This window comes from Thamnophis elegans, chromosome 10 (genome assembly GCF_009769535.1).
Source record: "Thamnophis elegans isolate rThaEle1 chromosome 10, rThaEle1.pri, whole genome shotgun sequence".
Lineage (NCBI taxonomy): Eukaryota > Metazoa > Chordata > Lepidosauria > Squamata > Colubridae > Thamnophis > Thamnophis elegans.
The window spans coordinates 39,485,906-39,508,569 of NC_045550.1; the positions used below are offsets into that span (position 1 = coordinate 39,485,906).

At 35.4% G+C, this 22,664-nt stretch overlaps 1 protein-coding gene across 1 annotated transcript in view; it reads left to right on the top strand.

Moving 5' to 3' along the window:
* Window positions 1-22,664, top strand: part of COL4A3 (collagen type IV alpha 3 chain) — a 69,431-nt gene that overhangs the window by 12,683 nt on the left and 34,084 nt on the right. Inside the window, exons 2-21 of the mRNA XM_032225330.1 lie at window positions 4,887-4,943; window positions 8,128-8,217; window positions 9,987-10,031; window positions 10,934-10,978; window positions 11,184-11,246; window positions 11,415-11,468; window positions 12,495-12,521; window positions 14,268-14,348; window positions 14,807-14,869; window positions 16,201-16,236; window positions 16,358-16,399; window positions 17,058-17,135; window positions 17,987-18,049; window positions 18,726-18,782; window positions 19,081-19,125; window positions 19,802-19,855; window positions 20,516-20,557; window positions 21,528-21,615; window positions 22,172-22,207; window positions 22,371-22,535. Of these exons, the coding sequence (XP_032081221.1) occupies window positions 4,887-4,943; window positions 8,128-8,217; window positions 9,987-10,031; window positions 10,934-10,978; window positions 11,184-11,246; window positions 11,415-11,468; window positions 12,495-12,521; window positions 14,268-14,348; window positions 14,807-14,869; window positions 16,201-16,236; window positions 16,358-16,399; window positions 17,058-17,135; window positions 17,987-18,049; window positions 18,726-18,782; window positions 19,081-19,125; window positions 19,802-19,855; window positions 20,516-20,557; window positions 21,528-21,615; window positions 22,172-22,207; window positions 22,371-22,535 (1,231 nt within the window). The remainder of the gene's footprint in view (window positions 1-4,886; window positions 4,944-8,127; window positions 8,218-9,986; window positions 10,032-10,933; window positions 10,979-11,183; window positions 11,247-11,414; window positions 11,469-12,494; window positions 12,522-14,267; window positions 14,349-14,806; window positions 14,870-16,200; window positions 16,237-16,357; window positions 16,400-17,057; window positions 17,136-17,986; window positions 18,050-18,725; window positions 18,783-19,080; window positions 19,126-19,801; window positions 19,856-20,515; window positions 20,558-21,527; window positions 21,616-22,171; window positions 22,208-22,370; window positions 22,536-22,664) is intronic.

Below are 22,664 nucleotides of genomic sequence, written 5' to 3' on the forward strand. Positions count from 1 at the left end.
AGAACTGGTCAGAACCTGCTGAATACCATCTCTGATGCACAACAATGAGATGATGGTTCAAGGTAGCCTTTGAAACCTTCAGAGAATATTTAAATTTAAACATTTTAGTAGGGTTGCTTTGCTTCCTCTAAGAGGCTTTGTGAAGCACCACTTTAGAATGTTTTGCATTGTCCTGTATAAAGTTAGATTTATACATGCTTACTGTTTAGTAGAACATTGGAGCTTAAAGAGCATTAGTTCTAAAGAAATGTATAGAACATTTCTATTCTTATTTAACAGCTGAAAGAAAGAGAAAAGTTGCAGGCTCTGTGCCTTTGCTATAATTTTCTATTCAGTACAAAGTAATTGGAGTGATTCTAGCTACTGGTTTGCAGTTGCTACCTTTGAGTTATGTCTGGAGCTTTTTAGAAATGCATCAATTTTATAATTTTTAATTTATGAATATAGGTTTAATTAGTTAGACTGCATGCAAATCACTTGTATAGCTATGCCTAGCTGAGAAGATTGTTTTGTCTGCCAGTTGGGTTAAGTGACCCCTTATCTTGAGTGGCTTTCAAAGCAAAGTTTATCACAAGAAGTATGTGCTTTAGAAAATATTTGTTTCTCACACACAAATTCTTTAGACTTACAGGAATGGGCAGGTTGTGGCATCTGGAAGTTGCTAAATATCTGGTCTCACGTGTCCCTGTAGAACAACCAATGATGCTGGGAGTTAGAATTCAGTAAAATATGTATCCCTTCTTTAACAGACAAAGACCCCTGAAAAGGTTCGTTATAATTGCAATATAAGAGAGATATCATTGTAATTATTACCTTTCCCCCCAATTCTCTCCCCCCCTGGAAGTCAGGGTCAACGTGCCCAGCACACCTGCCCTTTATCTTTCAAGCTCTACATATTAGATTAAGCCAAGAACAAATTCATTTTGCCAAAGTATGAAAGGCATTTAATTTGAATGTGAATTTTGTTCCAGAGACTGAATTTTGTTTTACTGATTCAATCACCTGATTTATATTTCTCTTGCATTTTATTTTATTTTGCTCTTGGCAACTTTGAACACTATTAGGGCAAAAATGTTATAAAGATTGATCAAAATCAATCAATTGAATAAGCAGATTGAATGAGCCGTACACAAGATGTTTTTTGAGGAACCTATCATAGATATACTAGGAAACTATGCCAAGTGCAATTGCAAATTCTCTCTAAGCATGTCCAAACTATTTTCAGAAAGGCAGAAAGCAGACCTATCTGTGTGGCTCTGGCTAGGTAGCTAGCTGTTGCTGACTATCTTTGCTGTTGCCTATTAAAATGAAAATGGGAGGGAAAAGAAAGACTGCCGGAGATGAGAATTGGACAACTGATTACATTGTGCAGGTTTACAGATATGTCTTCTTGCTAGTCCGATAATGTGAGGCCTCTGTAGCTCAACAGAAGACTATGTTTCTAATATTATAGTCAGTTTCTTTGCATAAATTATTCCTGTATTGGTTATATTGTTAAGGTATCAGCCTTCCCCAGATTGTGATCCTTTTGATGTGTTGGAGCATGCAAACTAAATCTAGTTTAATATAATGAAAAGCATCAAGTTGAAGAATTCTGTTATATTCTGCTTGTCTCAGCAGATAGTAGCAGCTGCCTGACTTGACCTGAATGCTAATCAAGGGCAGGCCTGGCTGGGTGATTTCCAGGGAATACCAGGACTTTAGACTTCATTAGAGAGCACCAGCTTTCATGGACACATTTTTTTTTCTCTTCCTTTTTGCTTAAGAAAAACTTTCCTGGGCTAGCAGAACAAAGTAAAGATGAAGTCCATGCTCATGGCTAAGCAAGATCAACAAACAAACCAAACATTGGCTATCAGATGTTCTAACGATCTATTGTTGAAGGTGTTAAACTCTAGGCATTCAAGGCTCACTGCAGACCATCAGAGAGGGACTTATCTGGGCTACATTGTTTTAATGGTAATTAGGTGCCAACAAAGCAATGGTGGGCTTGTATCGGTGTTACTACTGGTTCGCTCATGTGCATGCATGCTCTCTCGTGTGTGCGATGCTTCTGCGCATGTGCAGAAGCATTCAGGTGGGTGGGCAGAGTCTCCTGCCACTGCCACTACCAGTTCGGCTGAACCAGGCCGAACTGGGAACAACCCACATCTGCAACGAAGAATTAGAGTTTTATGTATGTCCTTACTGCTATGCCTAAATTAGTAACTGATATGATAGAATTTTTCATTTTTCATTTCTTCTAAGGCAGAAAAAATGGAGGAAAAAACATAAAAAAGGAAACAAGAAAATCTTATATTTTATAGATATGTCCCATTATATATTTTACATTTTTGTCAGCTACCAAGGAATAAAGACATGATAGGGTTTTTGTTTTTGTTAATATTTACTTCCACAAATCTCAACTGGTTAATTGTCTTCACCAATCTGACACTCCACTTTCACAAATCTTTAAAGAACCTAATTAATATTACAATATTCTTTTTTTAAAATATTTTTATTGAACATATTTCATCATTTACACCACATTTTCAATCTTTTACAGTGCTCCAGTATCGGTATCTCTCACAATTACATAGCGGTTATTTCATTATTCTTGTTTTCCAATTATATACATCGCTCTTCTATATATTATATAAATATTTATATGTGTATATATTACCTTTTAGCTTAGAATTATATCAGTATTCATATATATATATATATATATATATATATATATATATATATATATATATATATATATATATATATATATATATATATATATATGTTATATTTATGCTGATAAATAAATAAAGGGAGACTAGTATAGATCTATTTCAAGCTATTTAGCTCTCATCAGCTAGCCATACCCAAGTTTTTGGGAATCGAGCCTGTGCTCTATTGCCTCCCAGGCAGGGAGTTAACCATTTGAGCTACAGAGAACGACTCCTTTATCAGCCAGCCAGGGTGGGAGGTATATACTTAAAGTCACAACCCCTGGTATGCCCAAGTATGGGAGGAAGGTCACACTTCCACTCTCTGTCATTAGGCTCGTCACAAGAGACCATCCAGACAGAAACCCCAAATGTAACAAAAAAGGCAACAGTAAAAAATATTGGGTTTCTGTCTGGATGGTCTCTTGTGACGAGCCTAATGACAGAGAGTGGAAGTGTGACCTTCCTCCCATACTTGGGCATACCAGGGGTTGTGACTTTAAGTGTGTGTGTGTGTGTATGTATGTATGTATGTATGTATGTATGTATGTATGTATGTATATATATATATATATATATATATATATATATATATATAACCCTTTCACCTTAACATAACTCTTAAATAACCTTTATGTATGATCTTTACATCTATTCCCTAGCCATTTGTACCATATGTCCCAAATCCTACCGTGTTTCCCCGAAAATAAGACAGGGTCTTAATGTCTTTGGACCCTTGAAATAAGCACTTGCCGTTATTTTCGGGGAGGTCTTATTATTTTTGAGGTGCAGGAGGCGGCGAGCGTGGTCACCTCATGTCTGCTGCTGCTTTGCAATATTTTCAGGGAGAGCTTATTTGGGGGGGGGGAGGGCTTATTTTAGCGCATGCGCTCAAAAGCCCAATTGGGCTTATTATCCGAGGAGGTCTTGTTTTCAGGGAAACAGGGTATAATATTCCATTTCTTCTCTGTATTTTAGTTCCATAGTTAACATGTTCATCTCTGCACAATCAAGTACCTTTTTAATCAACATTCCCTCAGAGGGAGTGTTGTCCTATTTCCAGTTTTGTGCGTATGTAATTCGGGCCGCGATTGTCATGTGGAGTATAATATACTGAGTTTTCTTACATCAATTTGCTCTTATTATGCCTAGTAAGAATAATTCCGGTTTCAACTTGATTTTTTGTTCCGTGATTTCCTCTAATATTACAATATTATATGAAGGTAAGCCAATACTTAGTTCTGACGCATGACAGAGATAGTTATATTTACTTGTGTTGTTTTGAAATGCTGGACTGAAGCCCTGTCTGCAGGAGTGCTATCAGGAGTCAAAGATCTAGAAGGCCTCAAACCCCATAACATTCTTTATTAGGATTGAGTTACATAGTTCCTTCCCACCCAGGCCTTCACAGCCACAAGGCATTGAGTCAGCACATGAATAGAATTGCTTTCTGCTGACAAGGATGGAGATCTATAACTGACTATGACCCACTTATTGATGATAAAGCATCCAAATGACCATTAATTTCAAATAGATGTGAATCCCAAGTGTTGTTTCAGCAACAAGTACAGTTGATGAACTAGAAAGCAGAGAGTTCTTTGCACCCATTGCAGACTTAGTGGACTATGGAAGAATATTTTTTTATGTGCTGTCCCATGGCTTTTCTCCTACAGCATGTTTTAGAGCTTACTACTTTATCCTGTAGCCATTTTCCTTCCTGTACTATGGTATGGTATGGTATGTCGTGTTTATGGCTAAGAATGGTGTACAAATTCAGAAAATTATTGAACAAAGAAGAGTTGTGCAAAACACAGTTTAGTAATATATGAAACCATCCAGTAAGAAAGATAAGAAACCATATGACATTGGGGGGGGGAGTGGTTTGGTTTCAGAGGTGCTAGTGGAAATTTTGAGTAGTTCACAGAACCAGAAAATAGGCTGGCCCTGCCCCTACTGTCTCCCAGTCTCCCAGTTGATCTTCTTTTGTTGCCCTGAACAGGAGAATGGAGCTGGAAAGCAGGTTAGTGGGATGGGCAGGGAATGGGGATTTTGCACTATCCTTCCCCTGCCTCGCCCACAAAGCCATGCCCACAGAACCAGTAGTAAATTTTTTTGAATTCCACCACTGTTTGGTTTGCAAATATTTGATGAGAATATAAATGATAATCTTTATATTTTCATTTTTAGAACTGTATCTGCAACAGCAAAAACCAGTGCTTTTGTGATGGAATTAAAGGCAGTAAGGTAAGAACTATATTTAAAAAATAGATTTCCTACACATAAATAGCAATGTCCTTTTCCTGGAAAAGAAGAAAAATGCATTACTGGCCAAAAATATTGAAGGAAACTCCAGCTGGAAGTATAAGAAATATTAATTAAATGAAACAGTAGTACAGATATATTGTACTTTAAGCTACACAATTAAATACAAGTATTTTTAAAACAATATTTAACATTTGCAGAATTGGCAGGGGGCACAATAATAGATAACCTTATGATGAAGCACCTTTGTGGTCATAAAAGGATGGACCCAACAGAAAAAAAGGCTATCTTCAGCAGCAAAAGGTTAAGTTTCCATTTGCAAAGAGTAAGGAGAATAACCCGAAAGGATGGGTCTCAGAGCTGTTACCAAAGTGATATTTAGTCAAGCAGAACTTGCATCAGAGGTGGTATTCAGCAGGTTCTGACCAGTTCTAGAGAATGGGTAGTTGAAATTTTGAGTAGTTCAGAGAACTGGTAAATACCACCTCTGATTGATCCCACCCCCATCTATTCTCTGCCTCGAGTCCCAGCTCATTGGGAGGAAATGGGGATTTTGCATTAACTTTCCCCTGGAGTGTGGAGGGAATGGAGATTTTACAGTATCTTTCCCTGCCAAGCCCACCAAGCCACCTCCACCAAGCCATGCCACGTCCACCAAGCCATGCCCACAGAACCAGTAGTAAAAAAAATTGAATCCCACCACTGGCTTGCGTCCTTTCTAAGAAACCTATTTGAGAAAATGTCTCAGAAGAGCCCCTTCCTAATTCACTTGGCAATAAAGTGACGAAGGGAGTGAAGCATATTCAGGCTTGCAAGATGCTGTCACTATAGTTTTATTAGATTGGTTTTAGATGTACATGGCATTGGTTTCTTGGTCTTGTCTACCTTGTGCGGCTGAAACCATCTTTGAAGTCAGGGTCTGATTGCAATTCTTCCAGTCTTATGGGGAATTATTATTGCAACAATAATAGTTGTGAATGCTCCAACACTGGATGTTTTTAAGAAGATGTTGGATATCCATTTGTCTGAAGTGGTGTAGGGTTTCCTGCCTAAACAGGGGGTTGGACTAGTAGACCTCCAAGGTCCCTTCCAACTGTGTGATTTTATTCAGTGAAAAACCTTGTCTCACACAATAAAATAAAATAAAATAAATAAGGTATATTAATTAGCAAGCACACTAAAGTAATTGGTTGCTTGAACTCTCTCTGATTTCCCCTTTCAGTAGGGGAATTTTTCAATATTGCATGGTTACGTCCAACTATCATTCTTAGTCACCAAATATATCCCTAAAAGAAAAAAAAAAGATTTTGTAGTAGAGGTTAAAGCATGATGATAGAGGTAATCCTCAAAAATTTAAAAATAGGTTTAGATAATGTTCGAAGTTATAGTTTCTCAAATATCTTTTATGAATCTTTATTGCAGAAGAATAGTTTTTGTCTACTGGAGACAATAACATACACCCCCAAGTGGTGAATTCTGGGATAGCACAATATCCCAAAATGCAGAAAATAATAATGTTGAGCAGGCACATTAGTTTAGCAAAATACCATAGCAATTCTAAATTCGCATTCAGCAATTCTACAATATACAGTGTTGCTATACTGATTAAACAGCTTCCGTATATTGCAGACATTCAACCAAAGAATGAGCACATCTCCCCAAAATGGGCATTTAAAAATAACTGAAATCTAATTTATAATACTGACATGAGTAAATCATATCATACCAAGGAAGCAGAGCAAGATGACTGCACTGGCATTCTGTTGGCAATTAAATAAGTAAACATTTCAGAGAGATGAAGCAAAATTAGCTAAGCATGCAAGCATGATTCAAAGAGGCACCCTTAGTGAATTAGAAATCATTAAATATGTAAAATTGGAAGAAAAAAGAGATTTAATGTACCTCTACTTTAGTTGCATTACATGGATGAACAACACAAAACAAAACCCAACCCAAACCCCCAAAACAAAATTAGAATCTAATAGAAAAAAGACCTTTCGCGCCCCCCCCCCCCACAAGTCCTGCAGCCTCATAAAGATACTGGAGGGAAGGAAGGAGGGAGGGAGGGAGGGAGGGATGGTACATGGAATAATGAGAAAAGACTCCTGGGAGTATAGATTTTTAGTTGAGTCATCCCAGTTGCCCAGACAAAGCAACCAGGCACTATATAAAGTAGGAAGGTGTTGGAGGTGGGTAGTCTCTTTACTTACAATGGCAAATGCTTCATTTCATGAAGTGGAGGAAAATGCACAGTACACAACTGGAGGACTGAAGGGGCACATTGAGGATAGGGTATTCTGGAGAAGTTTTGTCTATGTGGTGTTTGAGTCGAGACTAATTTCCTCGCACGTAATAGTTTAAATCAATCAATACTTTCCACAGCCACGTTCAGCCATGATTCTTAGGGAGGGAGGGAGTGCCATGGTTTGTAGAGATCCCAGGTAGAGAGAGTAACAGAGACCATGAAAACATACACATTGTTGTACAGTGGCTTTTATTATTTTATATCCGAACCAAAACTCCACCATCCAGTTCCTTTGGTTCCACCAGAAATTCTCAAGGGATGTGGAGATACTGTTTTTTCTTTACTGTGTGATAGACTTTTTTTGCATTGGAACATGTATTAAATTCCATTAAGACCCTCCATAAGGTTTCAAAACTCTGTCTATTTAACAGTAGAGGTGTTATATTTCTGATTATCATCAGATGTCCTCTTGAAATGAGAACATCTGACCATACAATGTTCTCTTTGAAATATTGTAGATCTTTCTTGATGCTCTAGTCTTGAACATATATTTTAGTAGGCTTCTTTTTAGAATAGGTACCGAATAGCTTGCATAATTTTTATCTACCTAGTAATGAAAGTTAATGAAACTCTTCTTATTTCCAATATAGCATTCCAATATGCACATTCTTGTATGTCCATTTTAAGAACGGCATCTTTGTTTGATATGAGTTTTCACATATATGTATTCATGTACTTATGTGATGAATTATACAAAGCAGAATGCTTCCAGTTTACTTGATGTGTAGATATCTTCTGCCTAGATGTATTTTTATTATCTACATGAGTATATATTTAATGAATTACACAATGAATAGCACTATACTAAGTTTCTAGAATAACTAAAAAATAAAGTATTAAATCATTAAATTCTGTTTACAGGGAGAAAAGGGCTTTCCTGGTTACCCTGGTCTACCTGGCCAGATGGGCTTCCATGGCCCAGAAGGTCCTCCTGGACCACAAGGACCTAAGGTATTTATAATCTACTATGATTGCACATCAGTGAGTGAATTACTGATGATTTAGATAATGCTGAAAAGTGCATGTTTCTGTATGCATAATTCATTGCCAAAGTCAATGGGTAGGAGTCAATCATGGAACCCCTATTTGGGCAAAAGAGGACAAAGTCCTACTCCCCCACCTTGAATGTCATTCTGGCCCAAGTCTGGTCCAGATGCTAACTGATAATCTGGGAATATTCCTGTATTATAAACTGGAGCAATAAAATAGCTGATAGAAGAGAATATTTATAACAGGGTTGAACTGTGGGCTATCACTGATGATGTTATCTAGTTTGGTAATGAAACGTCTGCAAGAAAACCAGGAAGCTTAAAGAGCAACAAGGACACCATAATAAAATAGCCAATTGAATGTTTCACAAGTGGATCCAATTCAGAGGAGCTGAGAGGTGCAAGAAACTTCACTTTCCATTCTGCCATTTCCATTTCCATATGAGCTTGACAATGGACCTGACGTCTAACATTTCATTTCCAGGCTATATACAGCAAAGAGAGTTCATAAGTAAATACAAAGCCCATCTACAATTGTTCTATCCACTCTGTAAAGTGTACCTGCTTAGCATTTAAAATACATCGTACTTCTATCATGGGATGTTTTCAAAAATGTGCCTCGCTCAAATGGGGTATGAACTCTTAAATGCTCTGTAAATAAATGAATTTTGATTCTTTGGATAAACTGAACAAATAATGAAAAAATGGGTATGTTTTTTGCCACATTATTTAATTCAGATCTGTCAACAGCAACTGTTTAGCAAAAATAAGTAACAACCTTATTTAACTGTGATACAGAAATTAGACTAATTCTATAGAAGACATTCTAAAATCTTACTGATTTCAATATTAGATGTTTGAACAACATTAACAAAAATCGCTTCATTTTTACTGTTTTTTCTCATTTGATGCATTAGACCACAGAGAAACTATCACTTGTTTTTCATGTCCCTTAATCTTATATCCTTGATGTGACTCTTTATTGTTTTTCCTTCCAATAAAATATGTGTTTTTGGAGTTAGAGGATAAATACCTCCAACAGAAGATATTTATCTCCCATCCACAAACACTTCTAGAAGAGAACGAACTGTTCAACTTTGATGACTTATGATCTTGCCTGATTTTTTCAGGTGTTTCATTACTCAACTAGAATAATACCTGCTAGGGATATTGCATGTATTGGTCCTATTAATTCAGCATTTGCTCCTTTAATAAATGAATATATTAAAGACTGAATTTAAGTAGCTAACTTATAGGTGGACCCCATGGACCATTTAACATCAGAAAGCAGATCTGGTATCAGTTAAAAGTTGCTGTACAATTGTAAAATACAGAACATTTTCTGACTATGAAAATTTAATTTTATTACAGAACATTTTTGTACCGCTATTGCTTTTATATTGCCAATCTTTTGCACTGGTGTCTATAAGTTTCACATAAGTCCTATAAGTAATCTTAAATAATAAAAATGGGGGATCCAATGTTCCCTACCTGCAGAGAAAAAGATAGTTGAGGTGATAGATAGCATCCTAAGGGATTTAAAGGATAGACATGGGTTTTTATTATTTAAATGTTAAATGACTTTGGTGATTCTCACTTGGTCTTACAATACCTATCTGGCAAATGAGATTAGAATAGAACATAGAAAAAAATACATAAAATGCATATTTGAGCTTTCTGCATAAAGATAATATTTTAATCAAATTAATTCTACTTTCCTTTGCTTTGTAGGGTTTTTCAGGGCCAGTAGGTCCTGCTGGAGTTAAAGGTTCAAGGGTTGGTATTTTATTATATTAAAAATAATAATCAGCATTTAAAAATAATTGACACAATATCAAAAATTGGTGACATTCCATTGCTTGTAATGGGACATGCTGTTAAATTGTAGCAAACTAAAACCTAAATGCAATAAAATGCTTCCAAAGGAAGAAATGGTGGAATTACAGATGGCGCTGCAAAAGCAGAGCCAATGACTATGGCAAAGAATGAAGAGCTGGTGAATAAATCATCTCTTTGGAATATCTCTTGATAAGAAGATGGGAGATCATCCACAGGCACTCCAAACAGTGGCTCTTTGTCAGGTGACTGCAAAACAGCTGTCCCTGGATGGTTTCACTCCTGGGGGATGACAGTCATTTTGCTTGCAACTTCAGTTGGCACCTTTTAAAGGATTCTAAGAAATTTTAATAATAATTGGAATGAATGAACTGTTTGTTTAATATACAGGTGGTCCTCAACTTATGACCACAATGGACCCCACAATTTCTGTTGATATGTGAGATGGTTGTTCATTTTACAATCTTTCTTGCCACAATTGTTAAGTGAATCACTTAGCATGGTTTCTAAGTGAATCTGGCTTTCTCATTAAGTTGCTTGTCAAGAGGTCATAAAAGGTGATCACATGACCTCAAGTCACTGTCATAAATATGAGTCGGTTGTCAAGCATCTGAATTTTGATGTGACCATGGGGATGCTGTAATGGTTGTTTACCATTGGTTGTTTAAAGTGTGAAAAAGAGTCATAAGTCACTTTTTTCAGTGTTGTTGTAACTTCAAATGGTCTCTAAATGAACTGCTGTAAGTTGAGGACTACCCGTATTTTAAAATCACATTGAATGATTAAGTTTTAAATCCATTCTTAGTGCAATTTGTTCTCTTCTCTCATTCTTTTTTCCTTAGGGTAAGCCAGGAATTCCTGGTTATTCTGGTCCTCCAGGTCTTCCAGTAAGTATAATAACATTTATTGAACCAATCTGGATATTTGCATTTAGTTAGGCATCTTATTATTTTTATTTCTAACTTTTCAGAAAAAAATATATGTATTACATCCAACTTTCATAAGCCAAGTGCTTGCCAAAGTCGAAAGTATGATCTGAGTTCTTTGAAATGGTATTGATGGTTATTTTGACAATCTTGTAAATACTTTCAGGGTGAACCTGGAAATGCTGGCCCTCATGGAGCTCCAGGTATACCAGGATGCAATGGAACAAAGGTAAGAATGAAACAGAAATTAATAACATTAAGATGCAAGTTGCAAACATAAGTAAACTAGTAGCTCTGATGCATTTGGAGTAGGATGTACACATGGAGTAACAGAGCATGCTACCTGGAGACCCTTGAGAGTGCCTTTCTTGCCATCTTCTCTTTTTCTTTCATCCAGGGTGAGCCAGGTCTTCCAGGACTCTTAGGACAGGGGGGACTTCCAGGATTACCAGTAAGTTTTGGTCAAATATTTAAGAAATTTAAGAAATTCATTGTAGATAGATAGATAGATAGATAGATAGATAGATAGATAGATAGATAGATAGATAGATAGATAGATAGATAGATAGATAGATAGATAGATCTGTATTTTCTTCCTGTATTTGTTAATCATCCAAACCAGAGGTGAGTTCCTACTGGTTCAGCCCGGTTCGGCCAAGTAAGTAGTAACTCAGCTGGCAACGCTCCCGAACCAGTTCTATCGGTGGCACTATAGGCACCACCATCTTGTTTTTTGCTTCTGCACATGCACAGAAGTATTTTTTACCTACTGTGCATGCATGCATAGTGCGCGTCAACCGCGCACGCCCGAAGCACCTTCTTGAGCGAACAGGCAGTAGAAGAAGCCAGAACCCACCCCTGATACAAACCTATCATAGCGAACCCTATATAACAAAGCAATACATACTCAAGAATATATAAATAATAAGATAATAATCCAAGATACAGGATAATAATACAAGATCGGAAGCAAAAATATGCAGATATGAACTGCTACGCATCAATGAACTAGAGCCAAAAACTCATTGAAAAATAAAAGCTTTCACAATTTCTCTGAATATAAGAATGGAAGAGACTTCCTGAAACTCTAGAGCAGAAGTGGGGGACTCTGGCCCCTTTATGACTTGTGGACTTCAACTCCCAGAATTCCTGTACCAACCATGAATGAAGTGAGGTGAACAAGTATGAGGAGAACAAAGAGAGAATTGACAAAGGCCTTCATACTGTTTATAATACTATTGTCGGGGAGTGTAAGGCTCTTTTGTCTGACCAGTCAGAAATATAGAATTAATTAGACAATGATTTATTTTTCCCATTTCCTATAGTTTTGTCAATTCTAGTTTTTTTTTTTTTGTAGCAGTTAGAGATACTTGGCAATTTTAAATATTTCACTGCGCATCTATGTCCCTATTTTAGAAATGTGCATTTCTTCTCTTCATATAATAATGTGTTTTATAATGTGTTTTTCTCCATCTAGGGTTCTAAAGGCGTCAAAGGAGAAAAGGTGAGACACTTAAACCAAAAAAAATGAAATAATGATCTACAGTAGCCTAGGAACATAGGTACCCATTCTTAACTAGAATGAGTCCACAATACTATCCTTCCTTATTTGTAGGAAGTTGTAGTTTTGTTGGAATTGAATTGCATGTAGTTGTAGTTTTTGTTGGGACATTCACAATCTATGGTTTGATACTTGTCTCCTTGGTCCTCCTACAGACACTTGTTTTCATTTCCTTACACTAAGTCATTTCTTTGCCTCTAATATTACTGTATTCTGCTCAAAGTTTTTTCAATCTTGCTATCATTTTATCAATATTATTTCTTTATTGCCTGTTATCTCACACTTTCTCTGGGAGCAGAAATCAATATTAATGGGGGTCAGTCCTTATTTTTTATCTCATAGCAAAAAAGCCCTTGAAATAGAATAATTGAGCTCCTTTACTCCATGACTGGCTGGGAATTTGACTTTGGATCTTCTTAGTCTAAGTATCAATTTCAACATGAGGGACCACTACTTTACACTGATCGTGCAAAGTTCTCTTGGTGTGCTTGTGTATGTTTTTCCCACTGATAAAATATGGGTGAGGGAGGGGGGAATAATCACAATATATTCAAGATTGCATTACATTTACAACATTGGTATAATATTATTTCTTTGTGGTGGTATCTGCTCACAAGAACAGTCATTAATCTCATGAAGATTGCAGGAAGGTTGGTGAATGAAAGGAATAAGAGTGAACAAGGGAAATGATAAGATCTCTGGTTTTCTATTACCAATCAGAATAGAACAATTGAATAGCAGAATAACATAGTTGGAAGGGACCTTGAAGATGTCCTACTCCAACCTTCAGGTTAAGCTCAGGCCTATACCATTTCAGGCAAATGGTTGTCCAATCGCTCTACATGGGGCTGCCCCTGAAAAGTGTTCAGAGACTATAATTGGTCCAGAATGCAGCTGCGCGAGTGATACTGGGTGTACCGAGATACACCCATGTTACACCTATCCTCCGCGAGCTGCACTGGCTCCCTATTGGTCTCCGAACGCGCTTCAAGGTGCTGGTTATCACCTTTAAAGCCCTATATGGCCTAGGACCTGGATATCTACAGGACCGCCTCCTGCCACATACCTCCCAGCGTCCGATAAGATCTCACAGGATGGGCCTTCTCCGGGTGCCATCAACTAGTCAATGTCGCCTGGTGGCTCCTCGGGGAAGAGCCTTCTCTGTAGCTGCCCCGGCCCTATGGAACGATCTACCCCCTGGGATCCAGACCCTCTCCACTCTCTTGGCCTTTCGAAAGTCTACTAAGACCTGGCTATTCTGGCAGGCCTGGGGCTGTTGACCCTTGATTGAGTTCCAGCCCCACTAAGGTTGAGTGCATGTTGTGTTCTTTTAACTTGCTTTGTCTTTGTATTTTAAATTTTTTAGTATTTTTAAAACTGTTTTTATGTAAGCCGCCCGGAGTCCTTCGGGATTGGGCAGCATACAAATTCATTAAATCTTGAATCTTGAATCTCTTCTTAAAAACGTCCTGTGTTGGAGCATCCACAATTTCTGGAGGCAAGTCATTCCACTGATTAATTGTTCTAACTGTCAGGCAATTTCTTCTTAGTTCTAGGTTGCTTCTCTTCTTGATTAGTTTAGTTAGTTAATCATTTTTTACCATTAAACAGTTAATCAAAATATTTTTGTTACATTTAATTCTGCCATTCTGATCAATGAAATGTTTCTTTCCCCATTTAATTCTTAAGGGAGCTTCTGTAAATGGATTCAATCAAAGTTACAGTTCTTCTAAAGGTAATCCTGGATTGCCAGGAGTGCCTGGATTTCAGGTAAGCTTGAAATATATTTTCTGAAAAATAATTGTACAAAAATGAAGAAATATATTCAGTTTAACTGGAATTGGAAATAATAGAATTTTCATAAAGTTTTTTTTTATTTTTCATTTTCATAACGTATAATCACATGTGTACTATTATATAGCCAACATCGTTGGTGTAAACATTTAATAATACAATACAAAATAACAGAATTTTCAATTAAATTAGAATCATTATATCATGCAGATCAGGATTTCTGATTTCGGGAACTATTGGGTTTATTAATCACGCATCCAAAAAAAAAAGAGTGTCACAGGGTATATATTTTGTAGGCCCAAAGGAAGGAAGGAAGAGAAGGTGTGGTCCCTAGTCTAAAAATGCCTTGCCATGGTAGATGATCTTTAGACTATCTAATATAATGATGGCAATTTTATATACAACCAGTTTTGAACCTCATTTATCTCTTAAAGGGTAAGCCAGGACTTCAAGGATTACCGGGGACAATTGGACCACAAGGCCCTTCAGGTTTTCCAGTAAGAAAATTTAAATTGTTTGTAAAAGTTTAAATAGAATGTTACCTTTTATTCTACTTGGAAGCTGAATTTAATGTTTTGTTATCTCAAAGATACATTTTTATACCTTTATTTATATACCGTTACATTGCTGATATACAAAACTTCGTTTGTATGTTAAAGCTTAGTTAATGTTTCTCACATCTTTTTCCTTTCTTATCAGAATGTTCTTGTCCCATTTGCCTGGGAACTCTTTCTTATTTGGGGAACTATTTTTTGTTTTGTCTTCTTCAAAGTCTTTTTACAGTTTTACTACAAACTGCATAAGCAAAATCTTCCTAAGCAAATTGTTTTACTTTTAGGTCTACTTTGAGTAGTTCTTGAGAATTTCATCATTTTCAATCAATTCACAGATTAAACACATGATGTTTTATATTATCTGTGATATTATATATTAATGCATTACATGCTAATGACAATGTATTAGCATGTTTTTATTAAATGCATATACTGCCACATCTTGCAATTCCTGAAGGTTCACAATAATGAAAAGTATTTGAAATTTTCCAACTCATGGTAAATTTAAATTAAATTAAAACATACTACATAACCTGGTCTACATCAAAAATCACTCCAAGATCTATCAGAATAATTCCCTTTTCATTAGTTTCTGGAAGGTTCTATCAGAATAAGTCCCTTTTCACTAGTTTCTGGAAAGTTATTAAGAATGAGGCCAATCTCATTTCCAGGAAGAAGCCATTCCAGAGAATGAGGGCTATAAAGGAGAAATTTGTCGTTGGATCTCAGCTCTCTTCAGTTCTGGAATATTTTTTGGGGAAGGAACCTATATACAGTTTTATAGATTAAAAGCAGAATCTTGAATTCTTCTGATAACATTGTAGGGTTCACAATTAGTGCTGCATGGTGATAGCATCAGGTAGCTGATAAAATATGAGGTGTCAAATGATGTTCAAAAGTCTCATATAGAGTGCATTCCAGTAGTCTAGATCGAGACTACTGGATCTAGACTACTGGAAGAGTGCATGAATCACTGAAACAAGTAGCTCCAAGTAGACCCACAGCTGGCCAATTTCTTGGCTTTTGACTCTGCCTGTTCTTCCAGCAGTGGCCTCTGGTCCAGAAAACATATTTAATGATAGAGTAATACAAGTTCATCAATTAACGTGGTAATAGATAGCACCCATATTCTAAAGCTTCCAGTAAACTATTGTATCGAAAATATTAACATATGCAATTTTTCTTATTTGTTATTTTCAAACAATTAATGTATTCTTGTAATGCATTTATAACCAAAAAAACTCCCACTTTTATTTTTGTTTTGTACATTTTAGGGCACAGAAGGAAGAGCAGGACCTCAAGGGCCCAAGGTATTGTTAAAGTTATGATATACATGAACAATACAAATAATTATCTTAGCACTATTTACTTATGGTGTCAATGTTGTTTTAGACTTTCGAATGCATTTTAAATGAAGGTTTTGCTTTCTAGGGTATCATGGGTATTAATGTTATTGGATCCAAAGGAATAAAGGTAAGTATACATAATTCTCTCATTCTTACTATAATTAAACTAACATATTTCTATTTTTTTAGCTTTCCCACTAATTGAACATATATCAATATAATGGATATAACTCTTCTTCCAATTAGTTTAGTTTCTTCTGCAACATTATAAATCTATACAGGTAGCCCCAACTGTGCCCCAATTTTTTTGTTCTAAGCAAGACAGTTATTGTGAATTTTGTATAGTATTGCTCGTTTTTATCCAATAAAAATAAAAATCAGTTTAAATTGAATCCATGAATTATAGGAAAACTAGTAACTTTCTTAATTTGATAATAAAAACACATTTGTCTACTCTACTGCTATGCTGTAAGTATATTTCTCAAATGCTATTCTTTAGTATACATCATGCTAAATCCCCTAATTATACATAGAAATAGTGAAGAGTAGAAGAAAAGCCTGTTTGATCATGAAAATTGTTATTTGAGCATTCTGTGCCTCATAATGGCTAAACATTTGCATCCAGAAAGCTCACAAGGAAATCATGAGGCCAATAAACCCTGCTTGTGTTAAGAATTACTTGGTAGGCATGCAGACTGTTAACTAATGATAGTTATCTTACATTAATTTGTCTTCTATTAATTTATCAAGTCCATTTTAATAATACTTTTTAATTATTATTTCAGGGTGATTGTGGACTAATAGGTCCTCCTGGACCATCTGGAACAGTTATTATAACATTAACTGGAGCAGAAAATACAACGGTAACAACATAATATTGTTAAGATTCAGTACAGTATGAGATGCTGTATTTATATGGCTCTTTGGGAAGTTCTGTGCCTAAAGAGATATTTTAATAAATGGGATCTGGAACTAGAATTAGGTTGCTAATGCATGCTGTTTGTCACCATTTAAGGAAAGGAAGGATCTCTTTCATCATAGTAGGTTGCCCCACCTAACCAGGATAACTATGGGAGATGCAGTAGGACTTATTTCAGCAACATTATTACCATCACCCTCTTTTCCTTTCCTTTCCTTTCCTTTCCTTTCCTTTCCTTTCCTTCCTTCCTTCCTTCCTTTCTTCCTTTCTTCCTTCCTATCAAAAACAGGCTAAAAACCCCATGAATGGGAATTGAATTTAGAGAAAAAAGACTAGATTCAAAGATTGCATATAAAGGAACAATTTATAATTTTGTGCAAATCACTTAATGCCCAAGGTATATGTAATTGATTTGTTTCTAAGCCTGGGAACAAACTAGGAGTTATTCTTCTGTTGTTTAATATCCACTGGAGGGAGGGAAAGAGTGCTGCTGGAATAGATTATCAGGAAGCAGGACACGAATTCTAAATTCATATCTTTAAAGGAAAAGAAATCTTCAGAGGTTCTGCCCTGCCACTTCTTCCTCCCCCTTGTCCTTTAGAAAAACGAAACAAAAAATAAAAGTCCTTTAAAAGAATGAAAATACTAACTTGGCTTCAGCTTTGATCTACAGAGAAGCCTTTTTTTTAAGTGGGAAAGGAAAGAGGGAGAGAAGATTCCAGGGCTGCTGCTTGATAAGAGAACGGTGAGAAAAAGCAGAGAGAATAAAGAGTAACTTCAAGGTCTTTGTTACAGGGATTAAAAGGAGATAAAGGAGACCAAGGTTCTCCAGGACATCCAGGACCCTCGGGAGAACCAGTAAGTTGTTCTTAATTGTTATCTCAGTTGCCACCTAAACTTTCCGTAATTCTATATATTTTCTTTTGTGAACTATCAATTATGATCATATTTTTACTTTCATGACTTTGATCAAGCCAGGGAGGATTATGAATGCCAAGGACTTGAATACACAGAATAAAGAATGTCCACCTGACTTTACACCCACAGAATAAAGAATGTCCACCTGACTTTATTTATCTGCATACTACAAAATGAAATGCAAACATTAAAATTACATTTACCAAAACAAAGAACAAGACAACCGATCCCCAAATACACAGTAATGGAAATGAAGAGGGAGGGGGAAACAAAGCAGGGGGAACAGTGCTTGATCATTTAAGTGCAGCAGACACCGGCACATTCTTTGTCTAAAAAAATGTTAATTAATATTTTATATACACTGGCTGAATATTTCTATGGAAGTGTCTTGTATTGTACACATCTTTTCTTCAAGAAGAAAAAATTGGAAACTCATATCCAGAATTCTGTGACATTAAATATTGCATTACAAATTTTCTGTTGCTAGAAATAATTAAGGTTTATTAACAGCAGCATTTGTATTTTCCAGATGTTAAAATATTAATTCAGTTTTGTAACTTGCATGTTCAGTGCATTAACATGAATTAAAATCTATTGTTTGGGGGGGTCTCTTTAGGGTTTATATGGTGATTCCTATACTATTAAAGGAGACCCTGGAGACCCTGGCCGTCAGGTATACATAACTCTTTTCGACAAACCTTTTTGAAAACCATCTGTTGTAGTGGAAACTGTTTTCAATCCCACATTTAAATTTATGTGTTTAGTTGCCTTTTTATAAAAATGAAGAACATTGGACCTTCATTTATATGTATTCAGTTTATTAAATCATGCTTTATTAGATTTAAATGGTGTGCTTCAGTACAAGTTTATAAATATTAGTAATGCATTTGTTTAGCAATAATGGTTATTATATGCTATACTATATCACACTGTATACTACATACTGTTCCTTTTATTATTTCTTTTATTAGGGCAGGCCAGGAAGGGATGGTGGTCCTGGTTCACCTGGTTTGTGGGTAACAAGAAAATATTGAAATTGTTTTATACCATAAATGATAAGAATTATTATTAAATTTATTATTAGTTTTTACATGTATATACTGCCAAATTCTTATGAGACTACATTCCAAATGAATCTATAATAGCAATATGGAAAAGCAGTATACTACTGCCAAAAATAAAATGACTTACATAACAATGTTCAAATTATAGAGAGGTGAATTATTAAATTCTAAGATCAGTTGCAGAAATGGCTCAAGTACAAATGTGCATATGGTTGAGTAAGAATGGAAAAATCTGCTCCTTTAGCAGATTTAGTTGTGTGTGTTCCTTGCAGTTTCTTGGAATAACACCATGGATTCTGGACCTTTGGTATGTAAAGGAAGCCAAACTAGGTACCAACCCAAACTAAATTGCTCTGGAAGAAACAAATCTAAAATAAATCAAAACCAAAATCTAGAAGGAAATGTCAAACAGCGAAACGTTTGAAACATTAGATTCATAACAGAAGAGAAAATAAACTGGAAAGCCAAAAAAATAGGTAAAGAATGGATTCAAAGTAAATAATTAAAAGAAAATTGATCTGCCCAGTGAGTATTGTTTTTCAAAATAATATCATAAACATAAAAATGGCATTTAGAGTTTACAGTATGAGAATGTTAACCTCATTTAATACCTATTATATTTCTGCAGGGAGAAAAAGGTGAAAAGGGTTTGCCAGGATTGCCTGGAAGATTTGGAACTAAGGTAAGAAAAAAAAAGAGAGAGATTTTATTTTTTTTCCCTGATCAAGCACTATTTAATCATTTGGATTTAATTGTTCATTCCAACTACAATGTCATCCAGTTACCTTATTTGATCAAGCACTATTTAATCATTTGGATTTAATTGTTCATTCCAACTACAATGTCATCCAGTTATCTTATTTTCCATTTATATGTCATAAAGAAGGAAATGCACTACTCAATATAATTCTAGAATAATAGTTGGAAATAATTTGCAAAGGATTGGATATAATAAATCTCTTGAATTTACTCTTGCATACTTTCTCCATTACACTAATATATTTTCCTATTAACTATTCTGTAATGTTATTGATTTTTAACCCAAATAGTACAAAAATATTTTGCAGAAATAAATCTGCAAGAAGATCTAGGAAACAAATGGACATCTAGAAGTAAAATGTCATGAATATAATAACTAGTCACAGAAAAAAACAGCACAACATTCAATCCAGAAGCATTTAGAAAAGTTTAAGTTAAAATTGATTCTAATTGTTAAATATCAATTCTTTTAAACATGATTTTCAAATAGTCTACATATTGTCACTCTCATAAATCCATTACAAGAAATTACAGTATTTTTCATAATTACTTCAATCTAAGTTGTTTTTATGTTTTTATGTAGGGGATAAAAGGTGAAGTTGGCCCTATGGGAAATGAAGGTCCAGTAAGTACTAATTACATGCGTTGTAACATTTTGCTACAATAAGTTTAAATCATTTATTTATAATATTTATAAACTGCCCCAATCCATACAGACTCTGGATGATGTAAGAAAATGCAACCCAAAATGAAACAATTAATAATAATAATATTTAACTAATTGAGATGCTTTCCCAAACAAAATTAAGAAGTCTAAGTTCACTGGAATAGCATCAATTTAACTTTCTTTGTAAAAGCATGGAGAATTAGAACTTCTGAGGGTAACGTCTTGCATATTATAAAGCGTAGGCCACCAATGAGAAATCCTGCCATCTTGTCTACATCTATGAACCTTTCAGGGCGGGAAAACCTTGTATAGGTCCTACTTAAATGTCTGATCTGAACAGGCAGATTCTATTTTGGCTTCCTCATGCAAATGGTAAATAGTGCATCAAATGAAGTTCCCCCTATTTGTTTGAGCCCCAAAGCCATGAACTAATTCTTTTAGAGGAAATACAATCCATCAAGTGTAACAACCAGGGCTCTTGTGTATCATTATTTGTTTTATCTTTCTTTTGTCTTGAACCTGAATTCTTAGCAATGTTTGGTTATTTCTGAGCTTTGTCTCTATGTTCTAGATGTCTCTTTAGTCACTTGATTTCCTTTAACTACTCAAAAAAACAGGTAGCAAGTTGAGTTCAGTTACAAATTATGGATTATTACATCAAAATCTGTATTAAATAGATGAACCTGAGCATATACATAGAAATAAACTGTTTGGAGGTTGCTTTCTTCAGCTGTAAAGCCACAAAAGAAAAGAAGTATTTTTAGGAGCATCTGAAATTCATCCTTGAATATTTTTATAGGGCATATATCTTAGAATATCACACAGTTTATTATGCCAGCTATTGTTGCTAATGAACAACATTCTTCTCTTCATGAATTTCTTTCTGTTTCTTTTTCTCTACATCTTTTTGTCTATCCCTTTTTTAAAGACTGAGTATTATGATGGAATGCCTGGAGCAAAAGGAAATAAGGGCTTCTTAGGATATCCAGGACCTAAAGGTCAGCGTGGACCAATAGGTAAGAAACTGTCAGTTTTAGGAGGAACTAACTAGCCATGCCGCTCAGACAAAAGCATCTTGAATGGAAACTATGACATTACAAAGTAAGTGGAAGGGAAGAAAAAAAACCATATTCTTTAAATATTATTTTCCAGTCTCAGGAATCCTCATGCAATTTTAGTCCGGGTTTTACACTGATTTTGTTCATATACATGGTGTGTTGGCATGTATATTTGTGTGTGTGTACATATGCATATGTGTATCAGAAAAGAGGTTAGCATGAAACCAGTGATCTCTGTGTATAGATAGGCAGACAGATTATTCAAGATATAGGTATGATATCAAAACAAATTTTGATGTAGTTATACTTAATAGTGTAAAAAAGTTGAATAAATAACATAAAATAATACTTTGTGATTAAAATGTTAGGGACTGAACCTGGGGTCTACTTTTTATATAAAATACCTGTTGATTTCTGTAAGTATCTTAGATATGTACCAGTTTACATTGCTATCATGGGATAATTGAAAAACAATATCAACATTTCATTGAAGTAAAATAGTTATATTTTGCAGGACTACAAGGTCCCTTGGGTGACATTGGAAGTCCAGGTATGTATGTTATCCGAGGATAAAATTATCTCAGTAAAATAACTGCTATGATTAAATAGCAATAGAAATTATTATTTTTTAAGTTGCAATTAAATCTTCATTGATAAGCATATTACAAAAACAGACATCAAGTGCATTTTAACCAATTACCATGGTTTTATAGGTATTTCAAGACCTGGTCTAAGCGGTGTGCCAGGTTCTCCAGGCCTCAAAGGAAAGAAAGGAGAGAGAGGACAACCAGGAATTGATGCTATTGGACCACAAGGACATCCTGGATTTCCAGGCCCACCTGGCCCAGTAGGATCAGTAGGTCCTTTAGGACAACCAGGTATAGAAATATTATATTATTATATACTTTATTCATTAAACATGAAACTCAGCCAACTGAACATTCAAAAATGCATTACAAATACCAGTGACTGGTGGTAATGGTTGATACTGTTTGCTGCCAGCGTCC